This window comes from Triturus cristatus, chromosome 7 (genome assembly GCF_964204655.1).
Source record: "Triturus cristatus chromosome 7, aTriCri1.1, whole genome shotgun sequence".
Classification (NCBI taxonomy): domain Eukaryota; kingdom Metazoa; phylum Chordata; class Amphibia; order Caudata; family Salamandridae; genus Triturus; species Triturus cristatus.
In genome coordinates this window covers 1,797,796,585-1,797,818,531 of record NC_140590.1, presented here as the reverse complement: position 1 = coordinate 1,797,818,531, position 21,947 = coordinate 1,797,796,585, and the positions used below count along the sequence as shown (strand labels likewise).

The 21,947-nt window shown below is 47.6% G+C and overlaps 1 protein-coding gene across 1 annotated transcript; it reads right to left on the bottom strand.

Moving 5' to 3' along the window:
* Window positions 1–20,744: 20,744 nt before the first annotated feature.
* Window positions 20,745–21,704, bottom strand: LOC146813190 (olfactory receptor 1J2-like). The gene has a single exon (XM_085615297.1). It carries the CDS (start codon window positions 21,702–21,704, stop codon window positions 20,745–20,747), a length of 960 nt encoding a protein of 319 aa, XP_085471423.1.
* Window positions 21,705–21,947: the final 243 nt, after the last annotated feature.

Genomic DNA, 21,947 nt, shown 5'->3' with positions numbered 1-21,947 from the left:
TCCTGCTCATCCCTTTTTTGTCAATGCTGTGTGGTACAGATGCTGTGCACGATTGTCCCCAGAGCCTGGCTCCTCTGTCCTATTTGATATTAAGTAATTTGCTGTTGGGTCATGCTCTCCATTGTTTCTCAGTGGCATGGTGGGTCAACCAGCTGGGTGTTGCAGGGCCTACATGTGTACCTTGTGTTGTAGATGTTACTCATGTTGCTTTTCAGGCTATGCACTGTGACCTATGTAGATTTGACTCATGTGACATATGTATACAGGTGTCTGATCATTTCCTGTCTCTTCACCTTGCCCACAGCATCGTCGGGGGGACTCCGAGGGAGACACTGGCACGGACCGTGAGGAGGGAGCAGGCACCAGTGGCAGCAGTGCTGTCTTGTCTGCCGCATCAAGTGGCACGGAGGCCGAGGGGAGTGAGGCGGAGGACTTGTCCAGTAACACCACCGACTATGACGCTGACGGGTCCGAGGCTGAGCTCCCAGAGGGGGCTGAGACTGCTCCCTCAGCTGACAGCAGCAATCGCTCTCTACCCGCCCCCTTGATTCCCATCACCGGCCTCCCACTTGCTCTGGTCCCTTCCCGCCGTGCTAGGTCACCACATGTCTCCTTCTTGCCAGGCACCGCGCCCCCTGCCCCTGTCTCCACTGCTGCCGCCAATGCCGAGTCTGTGGACATCCTGCGCCAGTTGCAGGTTGGTCAGACGGCGATGCTTAATGTCCTCCATGGCCACACACGAGTGCTCACCCAGATGGAGGCATACATGGAGGGCATCTCAGATGCGCAGTCTGACCAACGCCAGTTGCTGAGGTCCATTGACTCAACACTGACTGCAGCAGTGGGTCTCCTGCAGCGCTACGTCCCCCCCTACCCCTGCACCATCCACACTTCCCACTCCCATGCCTGTCCAAAGCACACCCAGACGTACCCATGCACGCACCCCTCCAGACACAGGCACCACACCACCAAGGAAGGCCAAGCGCACACCTCCTGTCACGCACACACAGAGTGAAGTAGGCACACCCACTGGGTCGGGGGGCAAATGGAAGACACGCAGCCACAGTGGGAGTCCACATTCATCACAACCCACTACCTCCAAATCCACTCCCCTCAGCTCTCCTGGCCAGGATTCCACCAAAGATTCCTTCATGGCCGCTCTGTCCCTGAGCCCCAAAGTGACACCACCCCGCAAGTGGTCAAAGGAGTCCCCGGTCAGGGTGGTTGAGTCCCCCCCCTGTCCACACCCTCCCCCAGTAGCGCTGTGACCCATCCCTCTGACCCCGCCCCTCCTTGGGGCCTGTGGTTCCTTTGGGTGCAGGGGAGACGCTGGGGGACCTTGCAACCGTGTGCAGCGCCATTCTGACCTCCTCCTTTGGCGCTGCCCCACCTCCTGTGGTGGAGTCCTCCGTCCCTGCACCCACAACACCTACCCTTGCCCCTCCAGTCCCTGCGGTGCCTGGTCCTTCTCCCCCACATGATGCCCCCCCTTCTGTGGATGAAATGTACATGTGAACTGTGCAGGCAAGTTAGGGGACACACGTCCCGATGTGTACCCCCCCAGGACTTTGCTGATGGCCTGGCCCATGGGCCTTGTAAATAGTGGACATTTATAACAATTTATTTTGACTGCTGAATAAAGCATTTTGTTTTTCTTTTGCACACTACTGCTTTTCTGGTATTGCTGTTGGTGGTGCTGCTCCATGTTTGGGGTGGGGATAATGTGTTAGGTGTCTGGCAAATGTAGTGGTGTGCTGCTCATGGGATGGACCCTGGTATCTGTGTGCCATCACAAGGTATTTGCGAAATAACTTTGTTCATGTATGCTCTTACTGCATAGTGACATTGTCCCAAGGTGTGTTCCTTCCTCTGTGGACCCTGACATCTTCCCTGCAGGGTGTTTCCTAAATGTTGTGCTGAGCTGTGTCTACATATCCTTGGTGTGTGACGGATCCGTTCTACTTTGGCCCTGCATGCTGGGCAATGTCTCCACCTGCATCATTTGTGGCATCCTTGGTGGTCACTGTACTTGTGTGGAGTATATTGCAGTTACTTCATGTGGACATGTTCCCTTTTACACACCATATATGTGTACTCCCATCCTCGCACACATGTTACGTGTTCTGCAGGGACTTTGAGCACCTGACTGACAATTGTGGGCATTGTATCTGTGGGTACTGCACCCTTTTCTTTCCATGGGCACTGCTGGGAGGACTCTGCACCCACCCCTCCTGTGTCTGGGCACTGCTGGGAGGACTCTGCACACACGCCTCCTATGTCTGGGCACTGCTGGGAGTGATAGGCATCCACCCCTCCTATGTCTGGGCACTGCTGGGAGTGATAGGCACCCACCCCTCCTATGTCTGGGCACTGCTGGGAGGACTCTGCACCCACCCCTCCTGTGTCTGGGCACTGCTGGGAGGACTCTGCACACACCCCTCCTATGTCTGGGCACTGCTGGGAGTGATAGGCACCCACCCCTCCTATGTCTGAGCACTGCTGGGAGGACTCAACACACCCCCCCTCCTATGTCTGGGCACTGCTGGGAGTGATAGGCACCCACCCCTCCTATGTCTGGGCACTGCTGGGAGTGATAGGCACCCACCCCTCCTATGTCTTGGCACTGCTGGGAGGACTCTGCACCCACCCCTCCTGTGTCTGGGCATGCAGGGAGGACTCTGCACCCACCCCTCCTGTGTCTGGGCACTGCTGGGAGGACTCTGCACCCACCCCTCCTGTGTCTGGGCACTGCTGGGAGGACTCTGCACACACCCCTCCTATGTCTGGGCACTGCTGGGTGATAGGCACCCACCCCTCCTATGTCTGGGCACTGCTGGGAGTGATAGGCACCCACCCCTCCTATGTCTGGGCACTGCTGGGAGGACTCTGCACCCACCCCTCCTGTGTCTGGGCACTGCTGGGAGGACTCTGCACACACCCCTCCTATGTCTGGGCACTGCTGGGAGTGATAGGTGCCCACCCCTCATATGTCTGAGCACTGCTGGGAGGACTCTGCACACACCCCTCCTATGTCTGGGCACCCACCCCTACTATGTCTGGGCACTGCTGGGAGTGATAGGCACCCACCCCTCCTATGTCTGGGCACTGCTGGGAAGACTCTGCACCCACCCCTCCTGTGTCTGGGCACTGCTGGGAGGACTCTGCACCCACCCCTCCTGTGTCTGGGCACTGCTGGGAGGACTCTGCACCCACCCCTCCTGTGTCTGGGCACTGCTGGGAGGACTCTGCACACACCCCTCCTATGTCTGGGCACTGCTGGGAGTGATAGGCACCCACCCCTGCTATGTCTGGGCACTGCTGGGAGGACTCTGCACACACCCCTCCTATGTCTGGGCACTGCTGGGAGTGATAGGCACCCACCCCTCCTATGTCTGGGCACTGCTGGGAGGACTCTGCACCCACCCCTCCTGTGTCTGGGCACTGCTGGGAGGACTCTGCACACACCCCTCCTGTGTCTGGGCACTGCTGGGAGGACTTTTCACACACCCCTCCTATGTCTGGGCACTGCTGGGAGTGATAGGCACACACCCCATCTATGTCTGGGCACTGCTGGGAGTGATAGGCACCCACCCCTCCTATGTCTGGGCACTGCTGGGAGGACTCTGCACCCACCCCTCCTGTGTCTGGGCACTGCTGGGAGGACTCTGCACCCATCCCTCCTGTGTCTGGGCATGTACGGTCGGGACATACACAGGTGTGGGTACGCTACATTCATACACAGGTGGGGGTACACTCCATTCTTACACGGGTGGGGGTATGCTCCATTCATACATGGGTGGGGGTATGCTCCGTACATTCCCGTACCCACGATTTGCAGGCCTGTGTACATACCATACCCACGCCTTAAGAGCGTGGGTACGGGTCGTACCACGCCCACCCCTACGTCACCCAAACAATGGCGGTACGGCCCGTACCCACGTTCTTAATGCCTGGGTACGGGCCATACCAGCATTGTTGGGGTGATGTAGGGGTACGCGTGGTACGACCCGTACCAACGCTCTGAAGGCCTGGGTATGGTGCAGACCCCCAATGGGGTGCCGTAGGGGTACGCACCGTACCCAGCCCTTTAGAGCGTGGGTACGGGTCGTACCACGCGTACCCCTACATCACCCCAACAATGCTGGTACAGCCCGTAACCAGGCCTTTAGAACGTGGGTACGGGCCGTACCGCCATTGTTTGGGTGACATAGGGGTGGGCGTGGTACGACCCGTACCCACGCTCTTAAGGCTTGGGTACGGTACGTACCGGTATTGTTGTGTTGCCGGTTCGCGTCAACATCCACTTCCGTTGTGGCGGACGCTTGCGTTGCTGGACACGCCCCCACCCCCTCGAGTTGACCAGGTCCTGCAGGTCAGGTATGTCCAGGGCATGTGTAATTTGTGACTTGGGTAGGGGTTCTGTGTCCTGCCCCCACTTTTGCCCCTGGGTGTTGTTCTGACCTTCTGCGGCGTCTGCGTCGGTTCCTGTAGAGCAGGTGGACTGCTATGAGTGCTGGGATGACACGTAGGTTCGGGTCCATGGCTGTGTGTCGCGTACAGGTGCTCCTTGTGCGTGTCATCCTGATTTCCCGGCAGTTTTTGGCAGGCGGAGAATTTTATCCGTGCGGGGTGACGTCGGTGCGGATCGTACTTCCTGGTTCGTGAACCGCAGCCTGAATGCGTCCCGACGTCACGTCAGCGCTGTCTCGGATCACATTGGTATGTATTTTTTCGTCGGTCGGTGTTTTTTACGATTCGTATGGAAATGGTGTTTCCGTGGGAATCGTACTTGCATTTTTGTAATGTTTATTTCCCGGGTACGAGTCGGACGGAGAAAACACTCCGACCGACGGTTCGTACCCGGTTTCTCCAGGATCGGAATCGGCACCTCAATGTGCGAGGGTGGGAGTTTGCCACTGGGCCTCCCCTGAGGCCAGGTCTTCCACCGACCTAAGCAGTCAGCTAAACCCCCTCATAAGCTCTCCTGGGCTCATGGCTTCAATGATCCAATAATTTTTTCAAGTGTTGCTGGGGGTTGCAGAATCTCTTCAGCCCTCTACAACATTAAACAAAAAATGTGTGAGGTCCCTGGCCCTTTTATGGACATCACCCAAAACAAAACATATGTAAATAGCACATACAGGGCATTATGAGGTGCTTCTTGAAGGAGCGATGAATAATAAATGAGCAGCTGTGTCCGCTTATTTATAAAAAAATATTTTTTTAATCTTTTTTATGTTTGCCCAAGTCCCACCTGGGACACCCATAGTTTTTTTTTCCATTAGGGTCTGCACCAGGAGCCCCAGGATCCTTGCCAGCTCCCTGCAAGCAGCCACATGTTGTGGCCTGTATTTTTTGTTTTATCTACTGGGTTCCCACCTGGGGCACTCCACAACATTATTATTATTTTCGGGGGCTTCAGGGGGAGCCCCAGGGCCCCCAGCAGCTCTACCAGCATTTTATTTTATTTTTAATAATAAAGTGGCGTACTCCAGTGCCCAACTGGGACAGACTACAACTAGCCCCATTATTATTATTTTTATGTGAGGTGCAACATGTCCCTTTTTGTGGCTGCAGGGGAAGGCCAGGGACCCTAAAGCCCCACCGGATCCCCTCCTCTCAGCCATTGTGGGTACAGCAGGAGCCAGCAATGCTCCAACTCTACAAGAGCAGTTTACTTTTGCTCCTGTGGAGTGGGAGCAATTCCAAGTATTTCCATGCTCAAGAGTGCAGCATGATAATGTTTTGTTTTCCCACTGGTTTGGTGACCCTAGGACACAATCACTGAGTTGCAGCAAGGGATGTGGTCCTGGGGCCATTTTATGATTTGGTGAGCAGGCTGCATGCCCCCTTATGTAAAACAAGGGCCCTAGGTGATGGGGTTCCCAGGGCCCCTTGGAAGTTAAGAGAGGGGGCCATGTGGGCCCCGGGGGATGGGGCCCCTGGGACCTCTTGGAGGCTTAGGGAAGGAGATCACATGCCCCCATTCCACTTTAATATATATCCCCAGGCCCTGGCCACCTGGGGGGGGGAATGTTTGAATGGCACAGCAGCCCATTTTCTTTTTTTGACACAGATCCGCAGAGGCTCTATGAATTTGTTGCAAAACGTTTTTAAAAGTGAGATCCCACTACCAGGCCTAGGGTGTCAGGGTATCCCTACCCTGCCCTTCAAGTCTTTTTTATAACAATGTTTTCTTTTGACTTGGGACAGAGTCCCGAAGCCTAAGGTGCCTGCCACCGCTCCCTGGCTGATGTGGTGACAGCCAGTCAGATCTCAGAATGAGATCTTTCAACTCTGTAGATCCTCCTAGCCATAAGATTTTTGTAACCTTAATTTTTCCAAAGCCAATTAATGGATTTACACCAAAACCAAAAAGCACTGGCTTTCTAACAAATTTAGTGTAAAGCCATTTGGTGGGTTGTAGGTCTGTCCAAAGGACACCCACTCGCAGTTTTATGCTGGCACTTTCATACCCACTTTGAGTCTCAGGCAGGCAGTCACATACCATTCACAGATGTACAGAGGCACTCTTACACCCACCTACTCACAGACCCACACAACCTCTCACACACCCACAAATGCACTCTCATACCCAATGATAGAACAACCCAGGCAGTCACCGACCCACTGACAGAGCCATGCAAGCACACATCCACACACTCAGAAGTTTATGCATACACTGACAGACCTCCGCTAACATCCACACAAGTACTCACAGGCCCACTCACAGACCGATGCAAGTCCTCACACACCTACTCACAGACCCATGAATCAATTTAAACATCCACTTAAAGACCCACAAAGGCACTCTCATACCCATTGCCATGGACACAGGCACTCATACACCCATTCCAAGTTCTTTGATGGCACTTTCACACCCACTCAGTGCCCACACAGGCAGTCACACACCCACTTACAGACCCACTCATCCAATGAATCAATCAATCAAGGATTTATAAAGCTCAGCAAATCACCCTTGAGGGTCTCAACACGCTGGAGTTGCTGACTGCTTTTTTTGAATGAGGGAAAAGCAAGGAGAAGGCACTCAGAAAATGGGAAAACAAGGGGAAAGCAATGAACAAGGAGGGAAAGCAAGGAGAAGGAACTCAAAAAAGGGGGAAATAGAATAGAGAAAGCAGTACACATGAGGAAAAAGTAAAGTGAAAGCACTCACAAAATAAGGGGAGAAAACAAGGAGAAAGCAATGAAAATGAGGAGAAAGCAAGGAAAAGGCACACAAAAACCAGGGGGAAAAGCAAGGAGAAAACAGGGCAAATGAGGGAGAAGCAAGGAGAAGGCACTCAAAAAATGGAGGGAAACACAAGGAGAATGCAATGAAAATGAAGGGAAAGCAAGGAGAAGGAACTCAAAAAATAGAAGAAAAGCAAGGAGAAAACAGTGAAAAGTGAGGGAAAGGTAAGTAGAAGACACTCAAATATGGGAAAAACAATGAGAAAGAAGAGAAAATGAGAGCAATCAAGGACAAGTGTTGGAGCCGGCCTCGTGGCGTGGTCCTGTTCCCCCTCGCCAAGCCGCACGAGGTCCCCTGTACCTCGGGGCTCCTCCATTTTGGATTGTACGTGACTCTGCGCACCAGCCTACGTGACCCCGCTCAACCCGGCCTCGGCCCCAGCAAGCCCCGACATCAAGGCACCAACAACTGGCCAGGGGGTACCACGTGAACACTTCCCCACTCCCGGCGGAGGGCAGTATCGATGGGACCCCCAACCGTCCTCCCACACCTCGGTGCGATCGCCCCACAGCTCTCCTGGGCCTGGCGCCTCTCCTGCTGAGCGTCTGGCCGCTCCCGACCCGGCCTCTCCGCCCCCCCCGGGCACAAGGGTCCAGACATCAAAGGGCTCCAGACCTATATCTGGGGCGACCCTGCAACAGGACAGCAGTTGTATCCCGGAGTCAAGAGCCCTGCTGATCGGATCGCGGCTGACCCTACGGAGAAAGACTCATCCTGGAACCACACTCTGAGCCCTGCTGACTACGTCGCAGCTCCACCGTGCTTAAAGACCTTCACGAACCTTTGGGGCCCTGCTGACGCTGTCGCGGCCCGACCTTGTTGAACTTGCCATCAGAGCCCAGCTGACCTCGTCGCGGCTCGACCGAAGCGGACCTACCACCGGAGCCCTGCTGACTGTGTCGCGGCTCGACCCAAGCGGAACTACCACCCGAGCCCTGCAGACACCGTCGCGGCTCTCCACGTCTGAGCTGCTTTGAGACCAGCACCTGCGGCTCCGGTCCCCGGAGCCACCTTCGGCCTAACGCAAGGTCTGGTGCAGAGCTTCCCCGTACCAGGCTGGTACTAAGACTGTCCCGCTACCCTGTCCCTACAAAGACATTGAGACTCTTTCTGGATCTCTCGATCCCCCTGTAAATATTTCGAATGTGCTACTATTGATAAAGTACCTAGATAAGCAACTGATACGGAGTCCTGTGTGGTGGTGTTACTGGGCCTAGTACGATCATAGGAGAAAGACCTCTCCTAGGAGGCTTCTCAGCGGCGCTCGGCTATAACTTTGCGGTAGGAAGGTGCCCCGGAGTGGTCCCCCCTGACTCCCCGGTGGTCCTCCCTCCAACAACAAGGTACTCTGAATGAGGGGAAAAGCAAGAAGAAGACAGGAGTAAAAGTGATGCAGCAACAAATGGAGACCAGGGCCTGGGGCCCACACATCTACTCACAGACCTATGCAGGTAATCACAGACACTCATATGCCCATGCAGGTAATCACATGCCTACTCTCAGACACATGGATCCACTTACACACCCACTTACAGGCCCACACATGCACTCACAGAACTATGTAGGCTATAACAGATTCACTCACAGAGCCACACAGAAACACACACACCTACAAAACCACTCACATGCCAATTCACAGACCCAGACAGATACTTATATACCCATGTAGACACTCAGACACCCACTGAGAGACTCACTCACATACTCATACACCCACCCACAGACACTCACACACCCACTCACACACCCACTCACAGACCCACTCAGACACCCTCCCAACCACCCAGAGAATCATTCATATACCCATACTGGCATTCTCACACCCACACACAGAATTACACAGGGAGTCATGAGAGAGCCACATATGCATTCATACATCTACTTACATATCCATGCAGGCACTAACAAATCCACCCGCCCAGGCACTCAGACTCACTCATAGAGCCATGCAGTGCTCACACATCTACTCACAAACCTATGTAGTCATTCATATACCCATGCATCCACTTACACACCCACTTGCAGACTTTCACAGGCACCTGCACATTCACTCATACACTTATGCAGGCCCTCACAGACCCCACACAGTTTCATATAGACAGTCACACAGACTCACACTGGCAACCACAGACCCTCTCTCAGACCCACACACCCACTCATAGATCCACAGAGACACTCACACACCCATTTACAGACCAACACAGGCAGTAACACACCCACTCACTTATTTACACACACAATCATACATCTACTCCTAAACCTGTATATCTATTGCTAAATGTGCTGCTTAGTTTTATTTGTTTGCTTTTGGTTTGTGGATCTATGACAAATCCACTGAGCACAGTAACGATTTAAAAAAATATATATTTAAAATGAAGATGAACCAGTGTTTGGGGAAAAGGGTGACTCTAAAAAGAGCCTTTGTGTTTATGGTGTGCAGGTAATAACTATTTACAGACCCAAATGGGCAGTCACACACTCACTCACAGACCCATTCAGGCATTCACACTCCCAGTTGCAAAGCCATGCAGGTACTCACAGACCCATTCAGAGACCCACATAGGCACTCACTTACCCACTCATAAACCTATGCATACATTGCCACACCCACTCAGAGACCAGTGCAGGCACTCACAGACTCACTCACATACCAATGAAGAATCTCCCTTACTCACTCACAGATCCACTCAGATACTCTTGCCAACTCACACACTCACTCAGACAGTCATATAACCACTCAGACACTCTCATATTCACTCACATACCTATTCAGACACCCATTTTGAATGACCCACTCAAACACTCACACATCCATTCACGGACCCACTCAGGTACTCACATTCCTTCTGACAGACCCAGACAGCCACTCATGCACTCACTCACATATCCACACAGGCACTCTTACACCCACCTACTCACAGACCCAAACAGTCACTCAACCACCCACTCACAGACCCACACAGGCCACCTCATACCCACTAATAGACCCACACAGACACCCTCACACCCACTCACAGACACTCTTAAATACCCTGACAGATGTACACAGGCACTCACACACCCACTCATATACCCATGCAGGCACTGATAGACTCATTTGTAGGCCACCACAGGCACTCACAGACCCAGTCACAGATCCATGCAGGTATTCACACACCCATTCACAAACCCATACAGGCGCACAGAGACTAACTCACACACACACAGGCACTCACACACATACTTACAGACCCACACAACCACTCACACACTCAATCACAGACCCACTCATGCACTCACACCCCCTGACAGAATCACACAGGCACTCACAAACCCACTGACAAAGTCATGCAGCCACTCAGAAATCCATGCAGGCACTGGCATACCTACTGACAAACCCATACAGGTACTCACAGACCCACTCACAGACCTATGCAGGTACTAACATACACATTCCTAGACCCATGATTCCACTTACACATCAACTTACAGAGGCACTCTCACACTCACTCAAAAACCCATATAGGAACTCACACACCCATTCACAGTTCTATGCTGACACTTTCAGGCTCACTCAGAGTCACCCACATTAACTCACATACCTACTCACAGACCCATTCTTCTACTCACACACCCACTCACAAACCTATGCAGGCACTCAGAAACACTCATATACCCATACAGGTGCTCACATACTTACAGATAGCCCCATGCATCCACATACCAACCCACTTGCCAGCCTACATAGGCACTCACACACCCACTCACAGAGCTATGTAGCCACTAACAGACCCACTCACAAGGTTACACAGACACTCAAATACCCACTCACACACCCACAAAACCACACACACACCGATTCACAGACCCATAGAGACAATTATACACCCACTCAGACACTTATACACCCACTCAGAGACTCACACACCCACTCAGATACTCACTCACATATCTACTCATAGACCCATACTGGCACTCACACATCCACTCACAGAATCAAACTGGCAGTCACAGACCTATTGATAGGGTCATGTAGGCATTCATATATACACTAACAAATCCATTCACAAACCCACACAGGCACTCAGAGGCACACTCACAGATCCATGAAGATACTCACATGCCTACTCACAAACCTGTGCAGTCACTCATATATCCATTTACAAATCCATGCATCCACTTACACACTCACTTACAGATTTTCAGGTGTACTTGCACACCCACTCAGAGACCTATGCTGGTATTCAATGACCCACTGACAGACCATAATAGGAGGTCACACATCCACTGACAGACACACACAGGTACTCACAGACACACGCACAGACCACACACCCACTGACAGATCCAAATCAGATCTACAGAGTTGAGTACAAATTACACAAAAATGATTTAAAAAGATGAACCAGTGTTTGGGAAAAAGGTTGGCTCTAAAAAAAACCTTTGTGATTATAATGTGCAGATGATGACTACACATAAAAGAAGGTTCAGTCTTTCAAGTTGTTTTGGAACACCCTGTTCCCTTTCTCTGTGAAATGAACTCCATCATTTCTATATATGCCCTCCATATCAAATCATAAATTGTTGTCATATATCTTGTGGTCTCTGAGGAATGCAGAAGAAATTTTGTTACCATGTTTCCTGTATTTGTTGATTTGTTGACGGAATTTGTTTGACCACTTCCACTTTAGCCTTTGGCAAATGTTGGAGAACAGCAAGGCAGTGTGTGGGGAAAGTGCCATTAATTTCCCAAAGTATCCTTCATTAGTATTTCCAGCCCAAATCCAGTAATTGTGCCTAGGTCATTTCCACCACAGTGCAAAATAATAAGGTCTGGATGTTGGCAATCCACAATGCTGTCAACTAAAGGTAGCAATTGATGCCAATTTAATCCTCTCTGGCTAAGCCAAGTAATAGCTGCACTAGGTAAACCTAAGTCCCTGCTAATGCCACTCTTTTCTAGCACTCTCTCTGGCCCAAAATACAAAACTGTAGCCCACAATTCATGCTCGAAACATTTTGGAGGCAAATTGGATTAGCACACAGGAGAAAGCTGTTGCTTGAATGAGACTGTTTTCAAATTGATATGCAGTTAAAATAGAGGGCAGCACCTAAATGTGAAATGTATCTTTGATTGGATGCTGTTATTATGCAAGTAGCAAATAGTATATTGTGATTTTAAGAAAAAAGTAATTACTTCCGTGACTGCTGTGGGAAAAAAATAATGCTGTTTGGAAGAAGCTTAATATTCCTAGCAGTCAACCACACCTGTCACAGGTCAATTTAAGGTAGTATGGGTCTAACAAAAAGGTTTGTTAACTTTTGACTTGGTGCTAGCAGTGAGTGTTCCAAACAGGGTTACTTTGGAAATGGAGCCAAAGTGCTGATGGGAAGGGAACAAAAAAGTGTAGATTGTAAATCTGCGAAGCAGAGTGGTATGAAAATATTGCTCATTAGGAAGTGTTTGGGTTGTAATATAATGCTTTTAAGAAAGTAAACTATAAATGTGATGCTTTAACAGCAGATTGTTAACCTCTTCTATGCCCATGACGGGATAGTCTCGTCATGGAGCACGGTTGAGCTGTGCCCATGACGAGACTATCTCGTCATGGACCCCGCCCGCTAATGTAACGCCAGGCACAGGAGGGGGAAAGGGCGGGGCACTGAAGGGGTTAAGGAAGCCACAGCAATGTTACAAGAGGAGTCATGCTGGGTGCCGTGTCGGATTCACAAGTCTGCTCAAAGCCACTACCTAATTGAGCTTCTGAACAGGAGTCTTACAAAGTGTTAAAAAAACACTGTCCATTCAGAAGTGGTATAGGAAAAGAAAAATATGAAAGGAAGGTTGTGATTTCATACAACATCAGCATCACTGAAAGCAGAGAGGGGATGTTTGCCGTTAATGGTTCCTTGGTACTGATAGTGGTATACCATTCATGTACTTCTGACTTTTGATTTTCACTGACAAGAGATTCTAACTGATACTGAGATACAAATTGGATAAAAGGTTGATGTGTCCATGTTGCGTTTTGGGTTCCTTCCTGTCAAAAGCTCTAGGCCCACCTACAAAAGTGAGGTATCATGTTTATCAGGATACTTAGGGCAATGCTGGGTGGAAGGAAATGTGTTCCCCTGAGATTCCAGAAAATTCTGTCATGGAAATGTGACGCAAATGTGTGATTTAGCCACAATTTGAGGATTGTAAGCGCTTCTGGTTGAAAGAAAAACCTGGTGAGAGCCACACAAGTCACATCACCGTGGACGCCCCAGTTTTTCAGAAATGTGCAGGTTTCATAGGTTTCTCGAGAATCTGGGTGAGCTGGAGCCCAAATCCACCACTACCCAAATTGTGAAAAAGGGGTGTTTTTTAGTGGAAACATTTGATGAGTCCATGTTAAGTTTTGGGCCCTTTCCTGTTGCGGGCACTAGGCCACCCTACACAAGTGAGGTATTAATTTTTTCAGGCAACTTGGGAAAACGGTAAGTGGTAGGAAACTTGTGGTTCTTCACACAAATATGAGGAAAGGTTGTGTTTACAACCAAAGGTTGAGGTTTGTAAGTTCTTCTGGGTTAACAATTCTAGTGATAGCCATACAATGTATGCCACCCTGGATCACCCCCAATGTCTAGTATTCAAAAATACCTGTCTTTTCCAGGTTTCCCTGAGTGGCCACTGAGATTAGACCCAAATACCATAACTACATGCATTGCCAAATCAGGTCACTTTTAGATAGTACATTTCGATGTCTTGCATTTTGGCCCTTTTCCTGTCATGGATGCTAGGCTCACCCACAAAGGTGAGGTACCAATTTTTATTGGACAATGCGGAGGAATGCTGGTTAGTAGTACCTTTGTGGACTCCCCACAGATTCCAGAAGTTTCCCCCATAGAAATGTGCAGAACATGTTTATTTTAAACCAAAGTTTTTGGTTTGCAAGTGCTTCTGGGTAAAAAAACATGGAGAGTGCCACGCAAGTCATACCACATTGAACTCCCTAGTGAGTCTAGTTTTCAAAAATGTCCAGGTTTGATAGCTTTCTTTGGTTCTGACTGAGCTAGGGCCCAACATTCACAGCTACTCAAATTGTAATAAAAGGGTCTGTTTTAGTGGAAAAATGTGATAAGTCCATATTGCATTTTGGGCCCTTTCCTGTCATTGACACTAGACCCAACTTCACAAGTGAGGTATATTTTTATCAGGAGCCTTGGGAAAATGCTAGTTGGTAGGAAGTTTTTGACTACCCACAGTTTTCAGAACTTTCTGTCACTGATTTATGAGGAAAATTTGCATTATAGCCATAATTTGTGATTTTTAAGGGTTTCTGAGTGAGAAAAAACCTGGCGAGATCAATGCAGTTCACAACACCCTGGACTCTCCCTGGTGCCTAGTTTTCAGAAATGTGCAGGGTTGGTAGCTTTCCTTTGGTATTGGCTGTGCTAGGGCCCAAATTCCTCAGCCATCAACATTGTAGACACAAGCCGGTTTTGGGGTTGAAAAATATGATGTGTTCATGTTGTGTTTTGGGTCACTTCCTCTTGTGGACTCTAGGCACATTTACACAAGTGAGGAATCAATTTAATTGAGGGAGATGGGGAACACTGGGTTGTAGGTAGAGATGAGGTAAGACTTTCGCCCCAGAACACGTGTTGTCCGTAGCTGGGCCCATGATAATTGAGGTTAGAATCCTGTTAATTGTTTATGCAAAGAAATGTGTAAGAAGTTATTTGGATACAAGTGATGAATAAAAGTGATTTTACAGAAGTTGGACCAGTGTGATTGAAGGGATCTTTGTAAATAATACTTCATAATGGAGATGTTTGGGTACCACCACTCCAGTGAATAGATTTATCCATGATCAGGTGCACCCAAGGGGGGACTGGTGTGAGGAGATTTGAACACCTAACTTCAGACCTCTTCTAATTTTTGTTAGCTAGTCATTTTTGGGAGTGTGAATGACATTATCTAGATAATTATTGAGTACTGTTGATTGATAGGAGGTACTTCTGTGTGAAAGGTAGATTTGGGAGAGACTAGATTTGAATTTGCAAACATATTTATAATATTGCATATTATGAAGGTGCCCTGCCCTTGCTGCATGCCTTCTTAGACTAAGGAACCTACCTTGGAAAAAATTAAAAATATTCATCAGATGCTCCTTCCTCTACTGCTGTCAAAATCTGAACATGCGGACACAGATTTGGACCCAAAAAGCAGAAGCCAGCAGTAGTGTATTCTTTCAGGATGATAGCATGTGTCTCCAGAGAGTACAAAGGGAACATTTAAATCAAAAGGATGAATCAAAAGTGACTGACAGTGAGAAAAATGGCAAGCAGTGGAACTGAGGAGTTCATGGAGTTTGACCCAACTGAGGTAAATGAAGATACAGAGTAGCCAGGAGTATAGGTAAAACAGGATAAGTTTATTCTCAAGGTAGTAGTCACAGGTTACAGGGAGAGTAGGTATTAAGGAAGCCCTAGCATAAGCAGCATCCTTGCTGAAAATCCCACACACTCTGGCTCACACTGGCTGAGCGGCAGTGTACATATAACTATGGAGTGAATGCATAGCATAGAAATGGAGATATCACACAATCCCAGGAATGTATGATGGAACAACACATTCCATTGCAACCTATGCCATTACCACATGTGATTACAGCACAAATGGAATTACCAGACATAACCTTTATCATGCATTTTTTTTACAATGAATATGCCTTTACCACACATGCCTTTACAACAAATTTTGTTGTAAAAGCATGAATGTTAAAGGCATATGAGTGTCAAAGGTTTTTCCCTGACCCATGCCATAAGCCCGAAAAACCAGTCCCGGTGCACCTCCCCAAGCCCTGGCCCTCTAAAAGAATATCCAACCCTTAAACTGAGCCCTAAAAGAAGACCCCAGCACGACAACCTCGGCCCCCAGCCCTCACCAAAAATACCCTTCCCCTGCCCTGAGCCCTAAAGCCGGACCCCTGTGCAAACCCCGCAGCCCTAGCAAAAAATGCTTATCCCCTTCCCTTATCCCTAAAAACGGACCCCTGCACGACCCCTCTTTGGCTCTCTGCCCTTTTCAAACAAATACCTAGCCCCTGCCCTGAACCATAAAACTGAACCCCAGTTTGAAATCTCCCTGGCTCCCAGTCCTTAAAAAAATACCCCCTAGCACAAAGCCCTAAAACTGTACTCCCCTGCCCCAGGTCTTATTCCCCTTACCTCACCACAACAATGAGGCAGCCCTTCTGAGACACAGTGCTGGACATAAAGAGGAAGCAGAAGGTTCTCTCCGTTTCCTCTAAAGATGCTGATAGCCTTTACCACGCCTGTGCCTTTACCACAGGTACCACATATATGCCCATGCCACCAGTGCCATGCATATGCCCTTACCATTCATACCTTTACAAAGTTAATTCATTGTAAAGGCGTGCATGGTAAAGGCATTCGCATCGTAAAAAGAGGCGTGGTAAAGACCATGAATGGTAATGGTACATGAGTAGTAATGCATGCATGATAAAGGCTATGTATGGTAACCAGTGGGAATGTAAGTGTGGTGGGGCAGTGGGGTGGTGTATGGGGGTAAGTGGATGTCAGCATACAATGGGATAGTGAAACTAAAATAAATAAATAAATAAAACCACTCATCTTGCACTTGCCTTGTCAGTGATGCAGCAAGCACAAGGTAAATGGTTTTATTGCATGGGCTGCCACTGATGTAATAGCTGCGTTGTATTGGCTTTTTCCACACCTCAGCATTCCATACGGAGCGGGAGGAGCAAGATTTCTAAGCTCAGACATTTGTGGCAGGTCATGACTGCTCGTGTTGGGAAATCTGCTGCTCAAATTGAGGAAGCTGCAGCTCAAGTAGAATGTCTAGTCGAGTGGCAGAAAGCAGCAGTACCCTCTGGTGCGATGCGGAGTGCTGTTCGTGCTGATTTTACAGTACTGGAAAAACGCCCAGTACTTAAAATCAGTGTGAGCAACACGATTTATTAGGCTTCACTGCTGGCAGAACTCCACGGAGTGCTGCAGAGTTTTTTCAGTACTTTGCGGAGTCCTGCGGAATAGAACTCTGCGAACTCCAACCAGGCCAAGTTGTAGGAAATTTGTGGCTTTCTGCAGAATTCAGAACTTGCCTTCACAGAAATGTGTGGAACATTAGTGTTTTAAGGCACTGTTTGAGATTTGCAACGGCTTCTGTATGATAAACCCTTGTTTAAGTCACATCACACTGAATACCTACTGCACTTTAGCACTGGTTATGAGTGGTTAAGTGCACAAAGTCATAAGGCCAACAAAAGGCCAACAAAAACTAATTTAACAAAAATAGGAGGGTTGAAGGTAAAAGGTTTCAGGGAAAACTACCCTAAGACTGACAGGTCTAACACCTGTCTTCAGCAGACAGTAACAGGTAGGTTTGGGGCATTTAAAATGCCATCTGTGATATATCAGGTGAAAAACCACTACACAATAGATGTTAGGAGTTGAAGTTGGAAAACGGTCAACTGTGAAGAAGGCATGGTCACCTCCAAAAGAAAGCAGCAAGTTAGTTACAATATTGAAGCATCAGTTCACTAAGAAAATGGCATTCACCAGAGAAGTTTCAAGGCATGGGCAAAACCGGCAATTGCTCAGGGTCCTATCTTCAAGGGGCATTCCAGGGAAAGTGAAATTTCTCTCTATTTCATCTGCAATTTTTAAAATCTCAAACTCTTTTTTACTTCTTGCCTACTTCTATGGCTGACTTTCTCCATTTGCACAGTGTCATCTTAAGGATTTTTGAGACACTTAGGGAAAAACATATATCAATTTTTTTGTGTGATCCCATTTCTGAAAATTTGTTAGGTGTAATGCAGGCTTGAATGAACAGAAAATGGTAATAACATTCAAACTTGAAGCCTCCAAAATATGTCTTGTCTATGGCCTCGATAATGCGTAAGATGACACTGCCATTCCCTCTGCACTAATTATAAAGTTATAACTATAAAAGCAAGCATAGGTTCATTGATAGGGGAGAGTCCAATGAGACATGAAGGATCCCCCATGCTGAATTAGGTGCAACCATTGCCCAGACAGCGTTAATAAGTGGAAAAATGGAAAAATAATAAACTAATTCCATATAAAAAATGTGCCACATTACGCCACACAATTTGCCTTTTCGTGTCTCATTATTTACTCAACCCTGCTGCATATTTTGGCCATCCCCTGCTGCATTATTCAAGTGGCCCTGATACAGAAATATCCAAAACCCAAGGAAACGTTAGTGGACTAACAATAGTGGTGCTCAATTTTGCAATTATAAATTGTGCATCCTCAAATCTGTGATACTGAGAGGTGTCCAAATTAACAGGTGTGTACTTTCTAGCAACTTACTTTAGGCTAACACACAAACAGATCAGGTGTTTTCCCTTTCCTGCATGCACAAACAAAGCACTGGTGTGATTTGCACCTTACTTTGTATCAGGTTTTTCCTGCTGCAAATGGAAGGTGCAAACACCCACATTCTGCACATATAGTATAATTCCATTTTGGGTGCAAACAGGAGTTTGTCTATTTCATCTGCTTCTCATTCTTTCCAAATGAACAGATCCAGGACGTGATTTTTTCCCTCCAATAACCTTTATCATTGCACTGTAAGGCACAAATGATATTCTGCCAACAGTGAACAACATTGCACTATAAGGTAGACCTATTAGCTATCTGTAAAGTAAAGCTTGAAAATATTTATACATGTTTTAAAAACTGTGATAATATTTCTTTACACTCATTAGCATAGTAGGTATAGATCCTAGCAGTGTAGTGTGTGGGAGGGTTGGGTATAACTATGAGCAGTGTAGTGTGTGGGAGGGTTGGGTATAGCTATGAGCAGTGTAGTGTGTGGGAGCGTTGGGTATAGCTATGAGCAGTGTAGTGTGTGGGAGGGTATGCTCTTTCCAGTAATTAACAGTGATGCGTGTGGTAGTTTTTGATACTGATTGCTAAATAATATTGTACTTTGTAGTAACTTACCATAAACAGCGTGGTACAATTTGGATATTGTGTCCAGTTGTGTTAATAAATGGCTTTATTGTGACACTTTGTGGTAATCAGTTGGCATATTTACACAACTTCAATCATTTTTACTTATTAGCAATGTTTAGAGTCCTTGGTTGCAACGAATGTGGGTGTGTAAAGTTGCATTGCCTTCTGACTCTTAACTTTACACTTTTTTAAAACTTTGTGAGCACCGCTAATTGCAATGCCTAAAAATTAAAAAATACAAAATGTGCAGCATGAGTTTCGTTTCACAAGCTCTACCCCCAGCACAAGAAACCAGCCCAGAGTGTGCTTAATCAGCCAGGTAAAATATCCATCTGAGCAACGAGGTGAGGCTGGAAAATATTAGGCCCTGCTTAAAGACATAGTTCTAAAATAGAGAGGGCCTCATTTATGAGAAGTGTTGCATCGCTGCAACAAAGCAGCGAAGCTACACTTCTCAGTGCTCCCTCCGTGCGACATCATAGATGCGCAGTATTTAAGGTACAGTTCATCATGTCGCAAGGAGTTACAGATACGTCGGTATTCCTGACTTATCTGCAAGCGCATAAGTGGTGCATTGCTAGGGTGTGTCTGAAAACAGATGCAACTCCAGCAATGTGTCTTTTCACATGGGGCAAGCCCCATGTGAAAGGGCCAGTGTCACCCTTATGCCTGCCATGAGCGAGGCATAAGGTTTTCACGCAATGGCGTCCTATAAGTGGCGCACTGAAATCTTATAGATTTCAATACACCACTTCTATGAGGCTTTGATGAGGGGGAACGCCCACCCTGAATACATTATACCTGAGGCAGGTATAATGTGTCGCAGGGGTTTACAAAGTGACGCATCTGCCCAGATGCTTCATTTTGTAAATAGAGCACAACATGGCGCATTTTTTACGCCACCAGTGCGGCTCCAGCGGCGCAAAAGTGGCACAAGGGGTCATAAATATGCCCCCAAGGACTTTGTGGTCAGAGATTTTTCCTTTGTGCAACCTAGTTTGGGGTAGCTAATAGTGTGATTTGTGGTAGTTGGTGGTACTTTGCTGTAATCATTAGACATGCGTGTGGTTCTTGTGGGACTTTGGATGAATTAAAAAGGATGGGTTTCTATTTAATACTAGTGTGTGGTACTGTGTTTGTCAGTTAGTGAAGTAATATGTGGCACTCTGCTTTCCTTCATGGTATTCCGCAGAGTTGTGGGACTTTGTGGAGGTATGTTGTCTTACATTGTGTATGTTTTGGGTAAATGTTTTAAATTTGTGGTAAGAGTTTCGAGCATTCTTTGGTACTATGTGCAATTTTGGGAAGTGCTTTCTAGTAGTTTATTGTAATGTTTTGTATTGTTTGGGACTCAAGATAAAGCATAAAGATTGTCAAATGACTGGAAGTGTTTGCTGACCGTGCAATGCAAATGTCAGCAGTGAACTGTGCAGCTTTTCAAATAATGTATATATGTCACAGTGGCAAATATTCACTAGCCCCCCTAAGGGTTTCACTGCCCAGAAATAACACGTATTCCTGCAGACATTTGTCTGATCCCTTTCTTCTTTAGGGCCTTTTTAAAATCTGTGTTTTTCAGAGTGTATATAATGGGGTTACACAGTGGAGTCACTGCAATGTAGGACAAAGACATGATCTTGTTGCCTTTCAGTGAATATGTTGATGTTGGTCGCATGTACGTGGAGCAGAGAGAGACATAGAACAAAATAACCACAGTGAGGTGGGAGGCACATGTGGAGACAGCCTTCTGCCTCCCTCCCTTTGATTTCATTTTCAGGATGGAAGAAGCAATGTTGATATAAGAGATGACAATTAACAGAAAAGACATGACTGTATATATAGCACCCATGATGTAATTAAGTCTCTCAATTCTGCCAGTGTCACTGCAAGCCAGCTTCATAAGTGCAGCCACGTCACAGAAGAAATGGTTGATGGTGTGAGGTTCACAGAAGGAGAGCTCAGATAGGAGTAAAATGTGAGCTAGTGGCATCAACAAACTCAGGAGCCAACTTCCAGCCGCCAGCCTGCTGCACACATCCTTGTCCATGATGGCCAGGTACCGCAGAGGGTCGCAGATGGCCACGTATCGATCCAAAGCCATGACTGTGAGGAGCAGGATCTCAGTACTCAACATGAACATGAAGAAGTACACGACCGACAAGCAGCTTTTGAGAGAAACATGGATGTGCCTTAGAAAGAAGTCAGCAAACATCTGTGGGAAAACGATTGAGGTGTAAGTGATGTCGACAATGGACAAATTTGAAAGAAAAAAATACATGGGCGTGTGCAAATGTATGTTGGAGCAAATTACCGCCAAAATAAGAAGGTTTCCCACCAGAGTTAGCACGTAAATTCCTAGAAATGCAACAAAAAGGGGAACTCGCAACTGTTCGAGGTCTGAAAAACCTACAATGAGGAACCATACATTTGAGCTCATATTTCCTACTTCCATTCTCACTGGTATACAACTACGTCACAGATGTACATGAAGAAGATCTGAAAAGATATAGACACAAGATTTATATATAATTTGTCATTTGGTTAGTTGGACATTTAACATGAACATTATTTGTTAAATATTTCCACCATGAGATAATCTATTGAATTAGAAACGCTGTACAAACAAATTAATGTTTTTTCCCTCTTTAAAAGCCTCCAATTTTGTTATTTTTTTTTGTATTTCTATCACTTGTGA

Excerpts from the sequence above, each read along its gene's own strand:
- LOC146813190 (XM_085615297.1), bottom strand. The coding sequence starts at position 21,704 with ATGGAAGTAGGAAATATGAGCTCAAATGTATGGTTCCTCATTGTAGGT.